Here is a 21,067-nt window from a genome sequence, read left to right as displayed (position 1 = left end):
AGGCTACATTTTGCAAAACATTATACTGATGTATACTTTTACAACATTTTTTAGAATTTTACCCTCCTCTTCCACCTCATGTCTTCAACATTTCCAGAAAATTTATATTTCATTGGTATTTGTAAGTGGGGAATTACTTGAAAAGCACTGCTAAGGAAGTGTTATGAAAGCACCATGACCTTCCTGGGGACAAATTATATCTAGAAGGGCCCTTTCTGTTCTTCATGAGCAAACCCATAAACTTTGCTCTAATAAAACAGCAGAAAAGCAGAATTTTTGATACCTGGAAGTGGAAGATTCCTGCATAACTGTCTTGGAAACTTTGATCACTGGGAACCACCCGAGCCAAAATTTCTTCATTCAAAGTTAGAGAAGCAATGGCTGCTAGAAGCCAACAGTCTCCTAAAAAACCAAAATAAAATCAAATGCTATATAAAGGCTGTCAAGTATTTGCAAGCCATTGGCACATATATCATACAGACACTAGTGGAGGCAGGAAGTGCCCCCACCCCTATGTGGAGAGGAGGGGCTTACACTGAGTATAAAACCCCCTCTAACCTTTCCACCATGCTCTCTTTTACGTTTGTTCTCCATGAGACATGATCTTTGATAGGGGTAGTCACACACGCTGTGTGCCCCCTACCCTAATGGATATTAAGACAGCCTTTGTATATAGTTAATATGTTTTGTTATATGAATAAATACATTTATCACATTTATTCATGCATCTGCCTTTGGACTCTTCTATGCTCCTGGGTGTTTTCTACGATCCCAATTTCCACAGAATGGTAGCAGAGGGAATGGTAGCAGAACTCCACTCCAGGAGCTGTTGAAAAGGCAAGATGCCCTCCAAAATAACCTGTGAGAGAAGCTCCCCTGTTGTGACCAGAGGCCTTCAACGGAGGAGAACTTCACAGCAGCCCCAGACTGAATCAACGATGGAAAACATTGAAGGGGGTTTCCATCCAGCTACACCCTGGCAGCCAGAGGCCACCCAGATGCAGCAAGAGATCCCAGGGGCCGAGCCAAGCGATGCTGGAGAAGGCTTCTTCAGCTCTGACGAAGAGGGGGCAGAAGGACCAGATGAAAGCCTGGACAGGCAAGTGGCTGAGATGTCAGAAGAGGAGTGCCGAGCAGCGCTCGCCTTCCTCCTGAAGACAAGGGCAGCAGCCAGAAAGAGGCCTGAGGAGGCAGCACCAGAGATGCCTGCCATCCCGGTAAGGACTCCCCTGCCTGATCTCTCCAAGATGGCGCCTGCCGCCAGAGAGACTGCCCCCCCACCCAGTTTCCCGCCAAACAAAATGGCCGCCAGGCCACTTCCGGAGGCAACTTCCTCCAAGATGGCTGCTCCCCTGGGCACTTTGCCAGAACCACGAGCCAGGCCCTCCCCAGCTCCACAGCCCAGGCCTACAACGCCAGCCAGTCAGTTCAGCCTTCCAGCGGCCCAGAAGACCACTCCGAGCCCACAAGGCCCTTGCCAGGCCCCGCCTGCCATGGCAAACATCAAAGAGGCCATAGAGGCCCTGGTCGCTGCCCTGCAACTAATGGAGCAACCACCCACTGGCCCCCCCGAGGCCCCAGACCCAGCTGCCCACTCAAGGAGGGCCCCAAATCCAACCTCCCACCCCCGGAGGAACCCAGATGGACCTGCAGCCTCCCACCCCCCACTGCAGAGGCGCTCACCATTCACTGAATGCTCCAGGGAGGCCCAGGCTGAGGCCTCCGCACCTTTCCGGCCCTGCTGGGATGACCCGGAGCTGCAACCCTGCTCCTCTGATGGAGAAGAGGAGATCCAGAGACATTTCCAGGCCTACCCAGCCCATGGACCTCATCTGATGGGCCTCCAGTCTCCAGAAAGATCTCCAGGCCTTCTTCCCACTCCTCCAAGGCTTCCCCACCACATCGCTGATGTCCCGGCCTATTCTGAGGCTCCAGCCAGACCTGACTTCAGAGCTCAGAGAGGGAGATCAGAGCTCCAACAAGAAAAGGCTTTGGAGCATGCTCCATTTCCTGCACGTGCCCAGTTGCTTCAAACTACAGAAGGACTACAAAAAGGAGCCAGACCTAAGCAATCGATCCCAGGCTTAGGGATCCCAATGCCATTCACATCAGGATCTTTTCAGCCATTTGAACAACTCCCCATGCAGTTTAATGGCAATAATTTTGTAACTTTGCCAAATAATTTTGAAAAATTACATTTAAGTGGTCAGAATTTTAAAAAATGGTGTAAAGAGATTCAGATAATTCTCTTAAGAGAAAATACTCTGGACATGATCAAAAGACCACCCCCTTTACCTTGGAGCCCTGAAATTGAGTTCCTGCATAAAAGAGCTTACACAACCCTGTTAAGTTCTATAGACACAGCTCTGTATGCCAGTCTTTCAGACGGCCTCACAGCTCAGGAAGTTTGGACTGCCCTATATAATTTGTTCCATAGTGACAATATGGCTGCAACCAGCAGATTGTCAAGAATTTTCCACAACTATAAACTCAAACCTGGTGTCAAAATGGGGGAACATTTGGCAACGCTTAAAGCCATGAGGGATGAGCTTATACAGAGGGGGGAGCCTGTTTCTGAATCCACTTTAATTAGTGTGATGTTGAACTCCCTAGACAAATCCTGGAGTCCCTTTATTATTTCTCTAGAAGGGGTTTCTAGGGAACAAAGAAATATAGAATACTTTTCTGGCCGCTTTATTGAGGAAGATTTAAGGCGCAGAGATGAGGAACAACAAGAAATGAAGGAGGCATATCACAGGCCTAGGCCTCAGAGGAGGCGCCAGGACACAAGTGAAAGGATTAATACCCTTCCCACCTGCTTTGACTGTGGCATACAAGGTCACTTTAAAAGGGAGTGCCCTCGCTCTAGGGCCAACACGGCTGGACTTAAGCACAGTAAAAATAAAAGAGGCCGTGGAAGAGGGGGAGGTGGTCATAAAGGATACCAATACTGTAGTGTCACTAGTGACAATCACACCTCCCAGGTAAAGGATGCTGAGGGGCTGTGGCTTCTTGATTCAGGTGCATCAACGCATATAGCCAACACGAAGCAACGATTTAAGGTTTTACACCCACTCAAGTCCTCAGTAAAAGTTGCCACTGGGGACAAGGCAGAGGTAACTGGGGAAGGCGTGATCAATGTGCCTGGTATAGGAGATGTCACTGGGGCACTGTATGTTCCCTCAATCAAGAACAACCTTTTAAGCATCTTAAAATTGACTGAGGATAAAAATGTAAAACTGGTTTTTGAGAAGGGTGGAGGTTATGTTTCCGAAAATGGGAGTGTTGTTGGCGATATTGTAAAAATCAACAATTTGCCTTATTTTTCCCCAAAAGCACAGGTCAAAAGGCACAAGAAACCTAACAAGAGGGCTCAGGGAGCTAACGCCCAGATAGAGCAGAAAGCTTCTGTGCCAGCCCTCAGGTTGTCCAAACCCAAGGACCCTGGACCTAAAACCAATGAAGCTTTTAAACCAGCTCCTAGGACATCCAAAGCCATTAAGGCTGAGCCCATTAAGGTCACAACTCCTCAGCCAATCCTGAGGAACTCTAAGGTGACCATTAATCCAGTGCCTACTCTCATTACTGAACAGACCAAAGCTTGTAATGGTAAGATACATAAGGTTGACAAAGTATGCATGGGTAAACCTTTACATTTGGATTGTGCTCATATATTACACCGCAGGCTCGGCCATACCAGCTTCCCGGTTATTAAGAAAATGCAAGATTTTTCTGATGGGCTTAAGATAAAGAATTGTAATACCTATTTGGAATGTGCCATCTGTAAGGCAGCAAAATCTAAAACTGCTGCTATACCTAAGGTCTCTTCCCGTCGTGCAAGGTACCCTTATCAGCTGGTACACATGGATTTGGTTGGTCCTTTTAGACCCTCCCTTGGTAGGGGGCGTTATTTTTTAACGGTAGTAGATGATTACTCTCGTTATGGCCATGTATTTATTTTAAAGGACAAAACTGAAGTCTTTACCAACTTCAAATATCTTTACAACCAGATCCAAACGCAACACAAGGTGTGCATCGCTCAGGTGCAGAGTGATAGGGGGACTGAGTTTACATCCAAGATTTTTGAAAAGTGGATGAAGGAGAGAGGTATCCTCCATTTTAAATCATCCCCTCGAACTCCGTCCGAGAATGGTATTTCAGAAAGGAGAAATGGAGTGCTGCAGAATGTCATGAACTGCCTACTTGCAGATGCTGACATGAGCCAAGTTTTTTGGGCAGAAGCGGTCAAAATGGCTAATTATCTAGTCAACAGGACGTGGAGTAGTGCCATTAACCAAACCCCATACTTCCTGGTCCATGGAAGGAAACCTAGCCTCTCACACCTGAGAATTTTTGGTTCCTATGCCTGGGTCCATATTCCCAAGCACCTCAGAAGAAAGGGGGGCAAGGCATCAAGGAGGCTCAGATTTATAGGTTATGCAACCGGCAGCAAGGCCTCTAGGTTTGTAGACAAAAATAACCTTGTCATTGTCTCTAGATCAGCTTCCTTTGAGGAGGGGTCAAATTGGTCAAAAATTCATTCCAATGAACCCGGTTATTCCCCTATTAGAAGCGACACTGAACAAGCAGCACCACCTGAAGAGGATGAACCAACAAACTCCAAGCAACTGACCAGCGAAGATCCAGATGGTGATGAATCCCTACCTGACTCTGACGATTCAGACAAGGAATCCCTGGGTGACTTCACACCTCCTGCCTCACCTAAACGACCATATCTTCGCAGCGCCTGGGACAGAGGCCCGCCCCATTTTGATTGGAAAGATACCTCCGGCAGCTCCAATTCTGACACCGATGCTCCGGATGACAATGATGATGGTGAGTGGCAATTTCCCAGACGGTCAAAACGCTCCAATAAAGGGGTGCCACCCAAAAGGTTGGACATTGGCTGTGTTGCCTCGGTCAACAGCGTTACCATGGCCCCTAAAACGTACTCAGATGTCCTTCAGCTTCCCGAGGAAGAACAGCGCAGGTGGAGGGTGGCAATGGAGCGGGAAATGGACAGTCTCAAAAAATTGAAAGTCTTCATCCCCATGGAAGTCCCCAAAAAGAGGAAAGCAATTGGCACCCGTTGGGTCTACAAGGTCAAGCCAATGCCCAACAACAAACTCCTCTATAAGGCCCGGCTGGTAGCACAAGGCTACGCACAGCGCTACTTGCAGGACTTTGATGAAACATACTCCCCCACCGTGAGAGCGGAAAGTGTGAGGGCTGCTTTGGTCACCGCAGCAGCACATGGGGAACACATTTTTCAATTTGATGTGCAAACTGCTTATTTACACGCACATCTAAAACAAGAAATTTACGTCAGAGGTGCCCCCGGATTTCAACGGCAGGAAGGCCACACCTGGCTTCTGAAGAAAAGTTTGTACGGCCTCAAACAATCAGGCAGACTGTGGTACAAATGCCTGACTAAAACTCTCAAATCACTGGGTTTCCATCCATCTCCAGCTGATAAATGTACCTTCACAAGGGATACCAAAGGGGGGCTGGAGAAAGTCCTAGTGTATGTCGATGATCTTTTATATATAGGGCCTGACAAGGGGGGAAGTATTATATTTGCCAGGACCCTACAAAAAAAGTTCACTCTAAAGTCTTTAGGATATGTGGACAAGTACCTAGGCGTACAAATCATCACTACAGCAAAAGGTTTTGCTCTCTCCCAAAAGGAAAAGATAGAGGAACTCTTGGTGAAATGTAAAATGGAAGATAGCAAGCCAACGGCTATCCCAATGCAGACCGACTATTATGGATTGGCACACAAGGATAGCCCAGAGTTCCAAAATAATACTCTATTTAGGTCAGTGATTGGCTCATTACTATATATAAGTAACTGGAGCCGTCCAGATATTGCCCTGGCCGTAAACCTGCTATCTAGACAAGTGGAACATCCTACCCAGTTCCACTGGTTAGCCATTAAAAAGCTATTAAGGTATCTCAAGACCACAGCAGATTACGTGCTTCGCTTGGAACCTGAGAATAGAGACAAGGCCCAATTAAAATGCTTCGCAGATGCGGACTGGGCCGGAGATACCAAGACACGTAGGAGTACTTCGGGCTTCTTGGTACTATTAAATGAGGCACCCATCCATTGGCATGTGGGGCAACAGAAATTTGTCTCGTGCTCCACCGCTGAGGCCGAATATGCATGCTTATCAGAGGCAGGGAACGATCTGATATGGTTTGATGCCTTAATTTCTAGCATCTGGACACCACCGACTTTGCCCATCCAAATTATAGAAGACAACACCGGGGCCATAGGCATTGCCAAAGCCTATGCGGTGGGAAAAAGGTCCAGACATATTGATATCCGCTATCAAAATGTTAGGCAACTAGTAGAGATGGGGTTTATATCTTTATCACATTGTCAGACCAAATATCAAACAGCTGATATTTTCACAAAACCTCTACCAGCAGATAGGCACAAAGATCTGTGTAAAAAGTTATGTCTCACAGGGTAAAATCTGTTGTGCATTGCATTTGTATGTTTGCATGCCATTGGCTCGCAAGGAGGGGAACTGTCAAGTATTTGCAAGCCATTGGCACATATATCATACAGACACTAGTGGAGGCAGGAAGTGCCCCCACCCCTATGTGGAGAGGAGGGGCTTACACTGAGTATAAAACCCCCTCTAACCTTTCCACCATGCTCTCTTTTACGTTTGTTCTCCATGAGACATGATCTTTGATAGGGGTAGTCACACACGCTGTGTGCCCCCTACCCTAATGGATATTAAGACAGCCTTTGTATATAGTTAATATGTTTTGTTATATGAATAAATACATTTATCACATTTATTCATGCATCTGCCTTTGGACTCTTCTATGCTCCTGGGTGTTTTCTACGATCCCAATTTCCACAAAGGCAGAGAACAAAATTTAGCAAATTTGAATCTTACTGGCCAATCTAGATCAATCATTTCATTTAAGATAAAAGAAACCAAAATAAAATATATTGGTTGATTTGCAGATCAACAGGGTATGATAACATCAGCTGCCCAAATTGTATATAGCAGAAATGTACAGTCTGGAACGATTCTGAGTATAATTTTGTTCAGAGGGACAATGAGCCCCATTCAGTTCTGGTAGTCAAAACAAATAATGCTTCAATTCTATGTCTTTTCCACTTTACTCCATTGGTATACATTGGGATTTCCAGCTGATTCTTGTTCTACCATTGCCAGATAAAGACTGAAACTGCTATGTGTGTGAAAATAAACAGTATATCCAAAATATGCTCTACCAGGGTTGAATAGGAAAAGCTTCAGAAATATATATTCCCAAATTGAAAACAGCAGACACCTCACTCCCACCCTTCATTCCTAAAATTACCTATCAGTGGTTGTGCAGGCAACAATAGTCCCAAAGGAAACCAACATCATTTATAGCTAAACTAGCAACATTCTAGTTCCCCATCCCACTCAATGCAATTCTGCTTTGATCTTTTGATAACAGGCTTCTTTGATTTTATGCTTAATGCAAGCTGATCATCATGGTAGGCACTGAATGTTGGTTATGCTTCAGAGGTTGGAACAGTCTGTATCCAGAAATAAACAAGTAACAATATTGATTTGTTTTCACAACAAAACTCTCCTCTTGTAAAGACATCTTTAAGAATAACTACCGTAACAATTTTGCCTGGAATAACTAACAATTTTCAAGTTCCAGTTTGGATAACATTTTACCTCATACCTGGGGCACAGGCAGTAAGCAGTGAGTTAAAATGAATATAATATTACTTTGGGATCACAGAATAAATCAATTCATTGTTTTTACACAAGTACAAATGTCCTCATTAAAATGTGGACATGTTATGCAAAGACTCTGAGAAAGGTGCAAACAGAGAAAGTAAATACAAAAAAATGATAATGTAGGAGAAGGATTGGCAGAACCTAGGGGTGGAGCCAAAAGAGGAATTGTCTTAGAATCTCTATGTAGAAACATACAATGTCCAACCCCCCCTTTGAATTCTGTTAACCCTTATCTAGCGTCAAAATAGCGCTGTTAGTTGAGTAGATTCCTGAGCAATAAATCAATTTAATTGGAACTTCATGTGCAGTCCTGGTCTTGTATGCCTAACCAGCAATAAGATTGATGGATACAATTAAAATGGCAATGAGTGCACTGTTAGAAGATATAAAAGACGGGTGAAATCCAGCAGGTTCTGACAGGTTCTGGAGAACTGGTAGTGGAAATTTTGAGTAGTTTGGAGAACCAGCAAATACCACCTCTGGCTGGCCTCAGAGTGGGGTGGGAATGGATATTTTGCAGTATCCTTCTCCTGCCACGCCCACCAAGCCATGCCCCCCAAGCCACACCACGCCCACCAAGCCACGCTCACAGAACCGGTAGTAAAAAAATTTGAATTTCACCACTGATAAAAGACCAGGTTGGAGGCTGATCATCCTAGAGAAAGTATATGACTCTCAGGTTGCTGAGAGTCAACATTGACTTGATGGTACATAATTAATCTACTTTAATATAAGTTCTGTCCTCAAAAACAGTTTTATAAGTTTCCTCTCTTGCTCATATTTGATGATGATGTTATTCGTTCAGTTGAGTCTGACTCCTGGCGATTTTATGGGCCAGGTCTCTCCACATCCTCTGATCTTGCACTATTTCTTTGAGTTTTTCTATGTTCTGCCTGATGTCAGCTTTGATAGTGTCCAGCCACTGTGTTCTTTGATGGCTGGGTTTTCTTTTACCACTAACTCTTCCAAACATAATTGCTTTCTCCAGTGAATTCCCCCGCATTACATGGCCAAAGTAAGTGAGACGCAGTTTTGTGATTTTGCTTTCTAGTGTTATGCACTCCACTACCTGCAGTAGTCACTGCTCACATTTAGATGTAGGAAATCAAGACTTGATTCCATAAACAGGAGGGAACAATATGTACCTAAGGAGACATCCTGAATCTATCACCCTGGAGAATCACCACTTAAAGCAAAGCTGTAGGGCCAGGGAATGAAATGTCCTCAATCCACACCTTACTAGAATCCCAGAATTAAAGATGGTAGCAAGACCAAATGAGGACCAAATGAGAAGCTGCATCACACTATTGTAGCTGACAAGCTCCAATAGCTGGCTAACTCAAAATCCAAGAATGATACAGATTTCAGAAAGACTTTAATACTAGCTAGGGATAAAAACAACCTCAAAGACTGTTCAAGATTTGGTAAGTTCCCAGGCAAGTCGGACAATTAAGGCAGAGGCTCTTTGAAACATTTCCTTCCTGTTGACCCACCTCCGGAACCCATTGAAATCCTTCTCCATCTGATTCCCACAGTGTCTCACAGTAGCACAAGCTTCCTATTACTTAGCTCTCCTTAAGAAAGGAAATAAGAATCAGCTTGTGTTCTGGCTCAGGATCCTGCTGATACTCCAGGAACATTTGGAGAATAAGGGCAGCTAAATAAATGGCTAAGTTGGTGCCAGTATGTTGTTGGTACAACATTTCTGTTTATCCATACTCCCTTGTGTTCTCATTTGATTTCTTGGCTGGAAGCTCTTGATCTGGATTAGCACAATTTATCTTAGATGTGCTTCTGTTTTGTCTTCCTTTGCCATACCTTCTGGTCAGCTATTCAGTCTCTCTGAGAGGATATAACAGGGAATTTGGCCAAAATATTCAGCGATATTTGGAAATGGGAAATACTTGGATACCTTAACTCAATAATATAGATTATTGGTACCATTTATTTATTTATTTGACTTCTCTGTTACTGCAATCAAATGACATTTGTATTAATTTTTTTGGCAAGGTCCATATATTTCTTATGGTACTAATGAAAAGAACCAAAAGATAACGGTAAATTAGCTTATGATTTTTTTTTTTAATTTCAGCATCATTTTCTTTATGATATTTCTATGAAAAAGAACTAGATCTTTCTACAAGATTCTTTTTCCAACCACTATCATAGCAGCAAACACTCTGAAGCAATGGGGTGTATCTCCCAGGTAATATCACATGAATCAAGGTTTAATGTCCAGGTAAGCTAGTGTAGGTAATCAAAACAACCTTATGGGGCTGGAGAGACAGAATCCCAGTAAGAATAACCAGTAGCTTTTTGAGCTTTGCCAATGTAGAAGAAGCATCTTCTCACCTACAATTCAGCTTTGTTAAACTCTTCTTGACATTAGAAAAAAGGTAAAGGTTTCCTTGTCCAGTCATGTCCAACTCTAGGGAGAGGTGCTCATCTCCATTTCTTGGTCAAGGGAGCCAGTGTTGTCTGAAGACATCTTCTGTGGTCATATGACCAGAATGGCTATACACCAAAAGTTCATGGAACACTATTATCTTCCCACCAAAGTGGTAACTGTTAATTGTACTTGCATTTGCGTGCTTTCGAGCTGCTAGGTGGGCAGGAGCTGGGGCAAGAATGGGAGCTCACCCTGTCGCACGGTGCTCAGATCTTGAACCTGGGCTGTCAGTTTTCCAGCAGACAAGCTCAGTGTCTTTAACTGCTGAGCCATTGCGCCTCCTTACATTACACAATCTTGACATTAAAAAGAAAAAGAAAGATTGTGTGTAATGGGATTGGCATAATATTTGCCATTTTTGAGTTGTGGGTCAGCAAAGTTCTGGATTAAAGGCCTTCTGAATCCTCCACTGATATTCCATACCACCAGAGCAGACTGGTGGTAGGCCTTCACTTTCCAAAAAGCTCTCTGTCTCTCTCTCTCTGTGTCTGCAAAGAGTACTTCTCAAAACCTTAGTCTCCTCCCACTTTGGCTCCCTCTATAGCAGTGGTTCCCAACATGGGGCCCACGCTCTGCAGGGGGGCAATTTGATTTTTGATGGGGGCAAATTGGAACCTTGTTTAAACCAAGTTAATGGCATTTTAGGCTTCCTCCGTGTGAGTAGGAGTGACTTTTTGAATAGTAAAAATTATATGTCACCGAGGGGGGGGGGCATCAGGATTTTAGAGATGCTTAGGTGGCATGGCCAAAAAAAGGTTTGGAACCACTGCTCTATAGGACTGCTGCCTTAAAGCCCAATCCTACCTGTAGCATCAAAGGACAGAACATGGAAGTCTAAACAGGTATGCTATTTGGGCATAGTGGAGCTGTAATAGCTGCCAATATTTCATCATGATATTATATGAGGAAATCAGCTATTTAGTGATCCAATAATGATACACATTTTTAATATGTGTACAATAAAATAGTTACTATCAATGATCTTTTGCCACATTTATGCCACAATAATTATGTAGCACAAACCAAATCAAATTTAAAAATTTCCACATGAAAGATTTAGGATTCATACAGCTTGTTTTTAAAGAATTCTCTCTGGGTATTCCTTAGTATATTTGAGAAGTGTTTTGTCTCAAAGCTCTAATATAGCTAAATGTCTGTGTTATTCCTGCCCATTGCATATAATCATGAAGTTTAGTGCATTGGATATAATGAATCAGTGAAGCAAAAGGAAGGAAATTAATGGTGTCTTCATAGAGAAACCATGTTTAGTATTTATACATTTTCAAAAGATGTTGCCATGGTATCACAGCAATGACCTTTAAACAGTTTTCCTCTGAGTGGGAGGGGGCAAATGTCTCCTCCATTAAAAAGCATATTTGCATAAGAAAAAGAAATATTTTTTCTATAATGGTGTCATGCCACCATGCTATGAGGATTCTTTGTTTTATTCACTAAAACTGTCTGTAGAGGGAGTAGGATTTTGGTGGGGGGAACAATTTGATAGCATCATGACAGTATGCAATGAACACATCTGTTACTTTCCCTCTCTCTTTTTCTTTTTCTGCTATAGTCCTTGAAATTGAACAAATTGAAGCAGTAAAAACTTTCTAAATTGCCTCTACTGATTTATCTACTTCCATGGTTTAGACTCCCATAAACCTAAATGTAAATTAAGATACAAATACAAGTGAAAATGAGGTACTAAAAACATATGTGGTAAACCAAGAAGAAATCACATCAAGAATGAACGTGTGCTAAATGAATATGGACTAAGTAAAAAAAAAAAAAAGATCAGTACAAAAGAAATACATCGAGACTGTTTCATTATACAGAGAATAAATGAGGATCAAATTGCAAAACAAACATAAGAAGAGTGAATTGGTTGAGAAAAAGGGGAAGACCAAAGACCTCATGGTTGGATGTTGAAGATGAGATCTTGAAAAAGAAAGAAGCAAGTTGTTAAAAGAATAAAAGGCAATGCATGAAGTGGTATATTATTGTGGTACAAAAAAGGACCAATTTGCAAAGATTTATGGAGAGGAACTGTGAATGTATTATTATAAACTAAGTTTCTTCTCACCTACAATTCAACTTTGTTAAACCCTCCTTGTCCAATCATGTCCAACTCTATGGTGAGGTGCTCATCTCCACTTGTTGGCCGAGGAAGCCAGTGTTGCCCGAAGATATCTTCTGTGGTCATGTGACCCAGAATGGCTATACGCCAAAGGTACACAGAACATTATTACCTTCCCACCAAAGTGGTACCTATTAACCTACTTGCAGTTGCATGCTTTCAAACTGCTGGAGCAGGAATGGGAGCTCACCCTGTTGCGCAATGCTCAAACCTGGGCTGTCAACTTTTCAGATGACAAGATCAGCATCTTTAACCACTGAGCTGTTGGGCACCCTACATTACCACAATCTTGACGTTACCATAAGAAAAAGAAAGAGTGCCTGTGAGAGAATTGGCATAATATGCATTTTTGTTTATGCAGCATACTGCACAATGCTTCATATCCAGCATCCCTATATAATACCTAAGCACCTGGGTCTTGAAGGCAGAATTGAACTTCATAATTTCACCTTGTAGAAGTACAGCCAATTAGATAATGTTATTCAAAAATCAAAAGGAATCTGGTAGCACCTTTTTCAGATGGACTGTTTTATTAAAAGGCAAAGTCTTTTGTGAACTGCAGCTCACTTCATCAGATGACTCACAAGTGGAAGAACTGCAAACGTAGAAAACTTGGATGGAATAGAAGCAAGCTAGTGAATTTCCACACCTCAATAAGAAGCTATTGAGATGATGATGGATCTTTCAGGAATTTGTTAATTCAGAATACTTAAAGCATCAAAATCATTATTTTTTAGTTCTACATATAAATATATATATATATATGGAAATGCCTAGAATTTTCATGGGTTCTAAGACAGAGAGTCCTTATCTTACATTTCTTAACTAAACATTGCTATCTTACATATGAACGGGTAAGAACAATTATATCTCATAACTAAAGTTATCTTAACTAAACATGTTGCAGTCTACGTGGGACTGTATGGCATGAAGTCCCACAGAGAGAGTAACTGCATTTAATCAAATAGTCATATATAGTCCAACTATGAATTTTCACCAATAATGGTGGTTGATGAGGAATGCATGCTGCATTCCCAACGTACATTCCTCCAACAAATTATACATTGTAACTTTTGTGTAAAATATATAGAAAGCAGAAATCAAATTAAGACATGTTAATATTGGTAATGACTACCAACTCAGACATTGCATAGGACTTATCCTAACTGTAACTCTATCTATTCAAACAAATGCATGGAGAGAAAAGATATTGGATAACATAATTTTTATATTCTCGATTAAACTAAAATATGATGGATAGTTTGCAGTCCAGCTTGTTGTAGAAGTCCAGCTATATTTGTTAAAACTTTCTCTCTCTAAAAAAAAAGAGGAAATCAGGTAACAGTCATCCCAGAAATTGGCTTAATTAAAATTTTCCCATTCACAAATATTACTCTCAGCAATTGCCCTGTGGGAATACAGCAGAGGTGGTATTCAGCAGGTTCTGACCAGTTATGGAGAACGGGTAGCGGAAATTTTGAGTCGTTCGGAGAACCGGTAAATACCACCTCTGACAGGCCCCACCCCGATCTTTTCTCTGCCTCCCGAGTCCGAGCTGATCGGGAGGAAATGGGCATTTTGCAGTAACCTTCCCCTGGAGTGGGATGGGAATGGAGATTTTACAGTATCCTTCCCCTGCCATGCCCACCAAGCCATCCCCACAGAACCAGTAGTAAAAAAATTTAAATCCCACTACTGGAATACAATATCTTAAATTGCAAATTAAGTACTATGCAGATGTAATGCATACTCATCAAATTATTCATTCACATGGTAAACAATGTTATGCAAAGTATGGAAAAAGAGAAAAACAACAAGCAAAATAAATTAAAGACAAGAGTTAAGAGGCAAGAGAAAGAAATCCAAGTCTGGTTTTCAACTTCTAGAATGTCCATATACAGATTTATAAATTGCCTTTTGTCTTTTAAATTTCTCATCTCTATTTCTAATGATCACATATAGAAGTTGATTGTATATATTAAAAATCTTTCCAAATAATTAACTATAAGATAGAAGACTACTTTTAGTTATAACTAAATCCTTCCCTCCTTCAACAAAGAAGTTAAAGAATTCCTTAATTCCTAGAATTGAGCAATAGCAAATCCTCCACGTTCACTGTCAGCTCTTTGGTCCATCAACAACAATACAAAACACAAGATAAGATAAGATGTACATTAAAAGCAATGAAGATTGGATTGCATGCAGCACAGAAAAGAACACATCAGGTTCTGAAACGGCATTTTCAGCAATGTAGACATAATTCTAAGGATGCTTCAAGAAGAAAGTAAGCCATATGAATCATATCTCACCTAAAGCCCCTTGGCAGATATCAGTCCGGGTGGCACCTCCAATAATAAACTGAGGTTTGGAACACAATTCCTGGCAAAATAAAGAATAAAATAAACCTTTTAGAGTTACTGTTGTAAGGATATGATTAATAGTTAGAAAGATGATTGCTTGGGAATTCCAGGGTTGTTGCTAGCCTGGAGAGTTGAAAAAAACATCTCAAAGAAGGCATAACTTCCACAACATTGCCAATAATCTTATTTGGATCCAATCACCAGAAGTCAGCATTTGGTTGAAAGGTGAGTTTGTGTTTTATTTATGGACCTCCTCAACTGTGGAATCAATGTTCATGAGATGCTGAGATTATATTTCTCAACATAAATCATAAAGGTTTCAGTCAGCTTACTTTGCTAAATCTCATAGAAGACAAAATACTCTGTTTAAACAAATGAAATTGAACAGCAAGCGAAACTCTTCATACCACTGCGATAAACATAATTCATTTTTATTTCCAATGTTTAGGCTATGATTGCCCTTGTTTAGGTAACCTAAACAGGACCATTCAAGCATTACTGAAAGGCATTATTATTATCATTCACTGCACAGTCAGCCAAATGTTTAGACTGGATTTGACATTTTTATTCACCTATTAAGTCCTTCCCAAGGACCTGGGATACGGAGGTGTTGTTGTCTGATGATATTAAACGTATAGATAAATATGTAGTTCTCAACGGAACTACATCTACATGGAGGAAAGTAAGCAGTGGATACCACAAGGTTCTGTTTTAAGTCTAGTACTCTTTAACATCTTCATAAACAATTTAAATGAGGGGATAGAAGGGGAACTCATTAAATTTTCAGATAACACCAAGCTAGGGGGAATAGTCAACATTTTAGAAGATAGGCTCAAAATCCAGAAGGAGCTTGACAGAAAAACACTAGGCCCTATCCAACAAAATGAAATTTAGTGATGAGAAAAGTTAAAGATTTTACTTAGGTAAAGAAAAAACACACGTATAGAATAGGTGATGTCTGGCTCAATAGATTGTGAGAGGGATCTTAGTGTCCTAGTGGACAATGACTTAAGTATGAGCCAGCAGTGTGTTGCAGCTGCCAAAAAACCCAATGCAGTTCTAGGCTGCATCAACAGAGGGACAGTATCATCATGTGAAGTGTTAGTACCACTTTATACTGTACTGGCAAGACACTTGGAATACTGTGTCCAATTTTGATGACAATAAAAAAAAAGATGTTGAGACTCTAGAACAGTGATGGCTAACCTTTTTGCTGTCACGTGCCAAAAGGGGGGGAGCGGGGGGGTCGCGGATGAGGGTGCCCATATCCATAATTCAATGCGCTCCGCCCTCCCGCGCATGTGCACGTTGTCCCCCCACACTTTTCCCTGCTTTTGGCACACGATGGCATGGTGGGCCTAGTAGGCCTGTTTTTCCCCCTCCCCAAGCTCCAGAGGCTTTCTAGGAGACTGGGGAGGGCAAAAACAGCCTTCCCCATCCCCCCCAGAGGCCTTCCGGAGGCCAGAAACAGCCAGTTTCCCGACTTCTCGTGGGACCAGAAGGCCTGAAAATCAGTTGGCCGGTGCGCACATGCGCTCTGGAGCTGAGCTAGGGCAACACTCGCGTGCCCACCAATATGATTCCGCGTGCCACCTGTGGCACCCGTGCCATAGGTTCGCCATCACAGTTCTAGAATGATGAATGGTTGTAGGAATTGAGCATGCCTAATCTAATGATGAGAAGGACTAGGAGTGACTTGATAGCAGTCTTCCAATATTTGAGGTGCTGTAACAGAGACAAGGGGGTTGACCTATTCTCCAAAACACCTCATGGCAAGACAAGAAGCAACGGATGGACACTTATCAAAGAAAGATCCAATCTAGAACTAAGGAGAAATTTCCTGACAGTGAGAACAATTAAATCAGAGGAATGGCTTGCTTCCAAAAGTTATATGTACTCCATCACTGGAAGTTTTTAAGAAGACATTTGTCTATTCCATCTGTCTGGAATAGTAGAGTGTCTGGCTTGACCAAGTGTTAGAAGAAGACTCTAAGATCCTTTCTAACTCTGTTATATTGTATCATCGCAGAATTCAAGCTGTTCCAAATAAAGCTCCCCTTGGTAACTGACTGGTGGTAATGTTGTCAACATTGAAGGTGTTCAAGTATGCTCCAATTATTTTGGTATTTGGAGGTCAAGGCACTTACCACTATTTGTACTATCTTTGTTTGTTTTGACACAGTTATTCTATTTCTATTTGCAGGACTTTGTATTTTGTGATCCCACCCCCCTCAGTTCTTTCTCTTCTATTCTGCTGTCTCTAGGTACTTCTGCCTTTCTGTTTGAATTCTAAAGTCCCAAAGCATTCTAGCTTCTTTATTTTCAATTACTTTGTCTATTTTATGGTTCCACCAGTTCTTGCTTGCAGGCAAATGATATTTCTTACAGATCTTCCAATGCACCATTGTTGTCATGCCACTGTTTGTAGTCAGTCTGTGCAACTTCTTCCAGCAACTAAGTAGGTGGTTATTGTTTCTTTCAGCTTCTTTGCAGAGGCAGTATTTGCTGTCTATTGCCATCTTCTCAATTCTCACTTTGTATACATTCATCCTTAAAGGTTGATTTTTTGCATCCAGAATTAGCCCCATGTATCTTTCTTCAGCTTTCTTGCTCTTAGGTATTGCCAGGTCTTGTCATCTGCTTTGCCTATTTTCTTAATGTACTGGACATGTAATACTTTCCCCTGCTATTTGGTGGTGCACTGTTTGGCTTTTCCCCCTTGTTTGATGATTTTGTATTCGAGTTATTCAATTGTAACTGCCAAATTAAAAAGATGCACCTTATGCTTCTTTTCTAAAATAACCAAGACATAGAGACCATTGGCAACTATGAAAGGATATGCATACCAGTTTGGAAGTGACATACCTTGGAAAGTTATTTTAGAAGAGGATTTGGTTAATACCAATGTTCTCAGATGAGTTTCTTCTGTAGATGCAGCAGGTTTGTGACAAAAAGAAAGCTTGTTAATGATTTGGGTAATTAAAATCAGTATCTTAAGATCCCAAGGTTTTTGGAAGGGAGTATGGACAGGCAGGGTCCAATTTTAATTTTATTACTGCTTTAACATAATCTGTGTAGTTTTCTTCCAATTTTGCTGGCTCTTAGAAAACCACATTCTTCTGGATTGGCTGAAATTTGAACACCTATTACCTGACGTAAAACCTGCAGCAAAGCAAACTTTGTATCGTCTCTGTAAATCCAGCTCTTTGAATAAACAGTTTGTGTTTTCTTCAACTGTCCTTTCATCCTCAAAGAGTGCATTGAGTGGGAACTGGAGTTATGGCTGGCATGCACTCAGGAATCTTTATATACGCAGGTCTGTGCACATGTATTTGTGTATACCAATATGTGTCCCTGGCAATGGGAAACATACTGAGATTTCTAAACCAAATATTCCATTTATTTCAAAAAGACTTATGTCACAAAGGAAACAAGCTCCTTTTGCTTGGTAATTAAAGGATAGAAACATGCAATCAGCTGTTTCTACGAAGTAAAGTTAACTGATATAAGAAGATGCATCAATCAATTCATCTAAAGGAGATTAAGGTATCAAGGTTGGTGACAAAGAACAGGCAAGGCAATGAAGAAGTGCAGTGAGATATAGCCCTTCGAATATTTTTGGACTATAGTTCTCATAACCACAATGTGTAAATAAATATGATGAGTTTCCTATTTCTGATAAATAAAAAAGGAAAGAAGTAGAATGTGAAACATCAGGGCAGAACATCAGGAGAGATTTGTCTAATTGGCTGCACTCTTAAGTGTGTTGCACTACCCACTTAGTTAACATTCACAATTTTAACTGAGCATGGGTTCTATGAAAATTCCTGTCCTACACATCTGGAGAGCACCAGATTAAGAAATGATGACATATCTTCACTCCTGAAGACCCAAGAAGGAATAGGTGACAGCATGAATGTATGTGAAATCCAATGTATGATGAGTACAATCTCTGAGTTGTATAATGTGGAAGATTCAATGCTTGAAAGCATTCAGTAAAGGCACAGAAACTCTCAACATGGGCATATTTATTCCCAAAATGAATGGGAATAGATGACAGACCTTTATTGTCTTATCTGAAAAAGCTATGTAAAACTAAAACTCAAAGTCCTGATTATAGCAGGCTTTGTGTAAGCTATTCCCAAATTTGTTAGAGACTATGCTGAGAGAGAATTATGAGAATCTAGATTGGGGGAAAAACAGCAACAGCACTTAGACTTACCATGTTTCCCCAAAAATAAGACCGTGTCTTATATTTTTTTGAACCCTGAAATAAGCGCTTGGCCTTATTGCCATGACCTCAAAAGCCCAATTGGGTTTATTATCAGGGGATGTCTTATTTTGGGGGAAACAGGGTATATACCGCTTCACAGTGCTTTAAAGCCTTCTCTAAGTGGTTTACAGAGTCAGCATATTGCCCTCAACAATCTGGATCCTCTTTTTACCGACCTTGTAAGATCATAATGACAGCACCTATGCAAATCATTCTTTCCCAATCTAGTATCCTCCGGATCTCAGATTCTCATAATCCTCTCAGCATAATCTCTAACAAATTTGGAAATGGCTTACACAAAGTCTTCTATAAACAGGACTTTGAGTTTTAGTTTTACATAGCTTTTTCAGATAAGACAGTAAAGGCTTGTTGGCTTCTTGCTGTAGGCGTTAGAAATGTTTCTGGGCAGAAGGTTTCATACTCTCATGTGTTTTGGGGCAGACTGAGTCACACTGGAAGAATTTTGTAAGAGGAGAGTTGTATTTGTCTATGCTGGCAAAAGCAAAAATATATCAATCTGATAAATAGATTTTTTTCTGACTAACACATTTTACTAAAAGCATATGCCTTTTAATAAAATTGATTAGTTGAAAAGGTGCTGACGGATACTGGAAAGATAGTTTTAACTCCAGAACATCAACTGGAAACAACTGGATATCTTTCCTAACAACTAATTAAACCTGAATAATAATCATCCCACATTCCAAAGAATCAGGAATATAATACCAATCCTACATCAGCAGGAATAGACAGTGGAACGACTGAAAAACACAAAACTTTTAGCAGACCCCTCAACTGTTCTGAATCCATGACAAATTGGCACATATATTCTTGCTCGTTTTGATGGCATTTTAAAATACTTGTAAAATTGCTGTAAGCCCCTCAAAGAGATTATCAGGCACCAAACAAACACTGTTCATAAATAAAAAGTGGTGTCGAATTTGCATAGGCAGTCTTGGCGGGTGGGGTTTTTTTGGCTCGGTTTTCCTCCTAATCGGCTGAAGCCAAGCAATCTCAATGCAGACACGCGCACGACTCGACCCTGACCTGATCCACTAGGGATCAGTGGTGACCTTAGACACTCGTGCACGCATTCGGGGGTCTGGATGAAAGAACAGAAAGATTCGTTCCCAAAAATTAACCCCCCCCCCCTTTGTCGTTCTCCTACCCACCCGAACAGGACAGAAACGCGACGTTAAAATCGTATTGGGCTTGCTTTTCTTTCCTCCCCTCCCCCTTCTCCGGGTGATTCCCTCCTCTCTCCCGCCAACATCTGCGCGGTGGTCTCCTACCGTCGGCCTCTTCCAGACGATGCCTTTTGTTTTGTGCGAGTTTGGCCCTAGTTCTTTATAGCCCAGAGAAGACGCGGCGGCGGGGAAAGACGGGTCTTGAAAGAGCTTGCCCGCCTCCAGACACTCGTTCCTCAGCGTGTGAAAGTCCTGGTTCAAGTACTTCACGGCTTTGGAGTTGGAGCCCAGCCCTTGCGCGATCTGCCTGTCTTTCGCTAATTTAGCAGCAATCCCAGCCATGGTGCAGCTTCAGCTTCACCGCGCAGCGCTCCTCCCGCTCTGCAAGGAAGCCGGGAGCCGAGCGGAGGGGATTCAGAGCCAAACTGGCCGTGGGTGATTCATTTCCAGGAGAGAAAATAACAGCGTCTCTATACCCGGGGTGTGGCTGGTCCGGCCTTCACGGGACAGGCTGGAAAAAAGAGGCCGCGAGCCTCCTCCTGCGGCTCCTTACCAGCTCAGTGGACGAGCGAGGCTGGCTCGTCGTCTGCATTTTGTAAGGATGTCAACAAACGGTTGGGATCGAGACCGCGAAGGTGAACCCGATCTCTCTCCGTTTTCTAGGGTGGAAAGGTGCCCACCGCCCCGTCCTCCAGGGATTTTACACGTAAGGGGAGAGAGCATTCAGATCCCTTAACACCCCGCCGCCGCCGCCGCCTGCCTATCTATCTATCTATCTATCTATCTATCTATCTATCTATCTATCTATCTATCTCGAAATGACTGGCATAAAACCAATTACACAAATGATTTATTATTTAGTATCTTGCTCTGTAATAAGTTTAATTGCACTGTA

At 41.9% G+C, this 21,067-nt stretch overlaps 1 protein-coding gene across 1 annotated transcript in view; it reads right to left on the bottom strand.

Moving 5' to 3' along the window:
* Positions 1-20,514, bottom strand: part of CAPN2 (calpain 2) — a 47,109-nt gene extending 26,595 nt beyond the window's left edge. Inside the window, exons 1-3 of the mRNA XM_070949339.1 lie at positions 20,278-20,514; positions 14,662-14,731; positions 284-402 (exon numbers count right to left, since the gene is read on the bottom strand). Of these exons, the coding sequence (XP_070805440.1) occupies positions 284-402; positions 14,662-14,731; positions 20,278-20,514 (426 nt within the window). The remainder of the gene's footprint in view (positions 1-283; positions 403-14,661; positions 14,732-20,277) is intronic.
* Between the last annotated feature and the right edge of the window lie 553 nt (positions 20,515-21,067).

The sequence above is a fragment of the Pituophis catenifer genome, unplaced genomic scaffold (assembly GCF_029215685.1).
Source record: "Pituophis catenifer annectens isolate HBS135680 unplaced genomic scaffold, rPitCat1.0.hap2 SCAF_1, whole genome shotgun sequence".
NCBI classification, from domain to species: domain Eukaryota; kingdom Metazoa; phylum Chordata; class Lepidosauria; order Squamata; family Colubridae; genus Pituophis; species Pituophis catenifer.
This window is presented reverse-complemented; position numbering and strand designations above follow the sequence as displayed.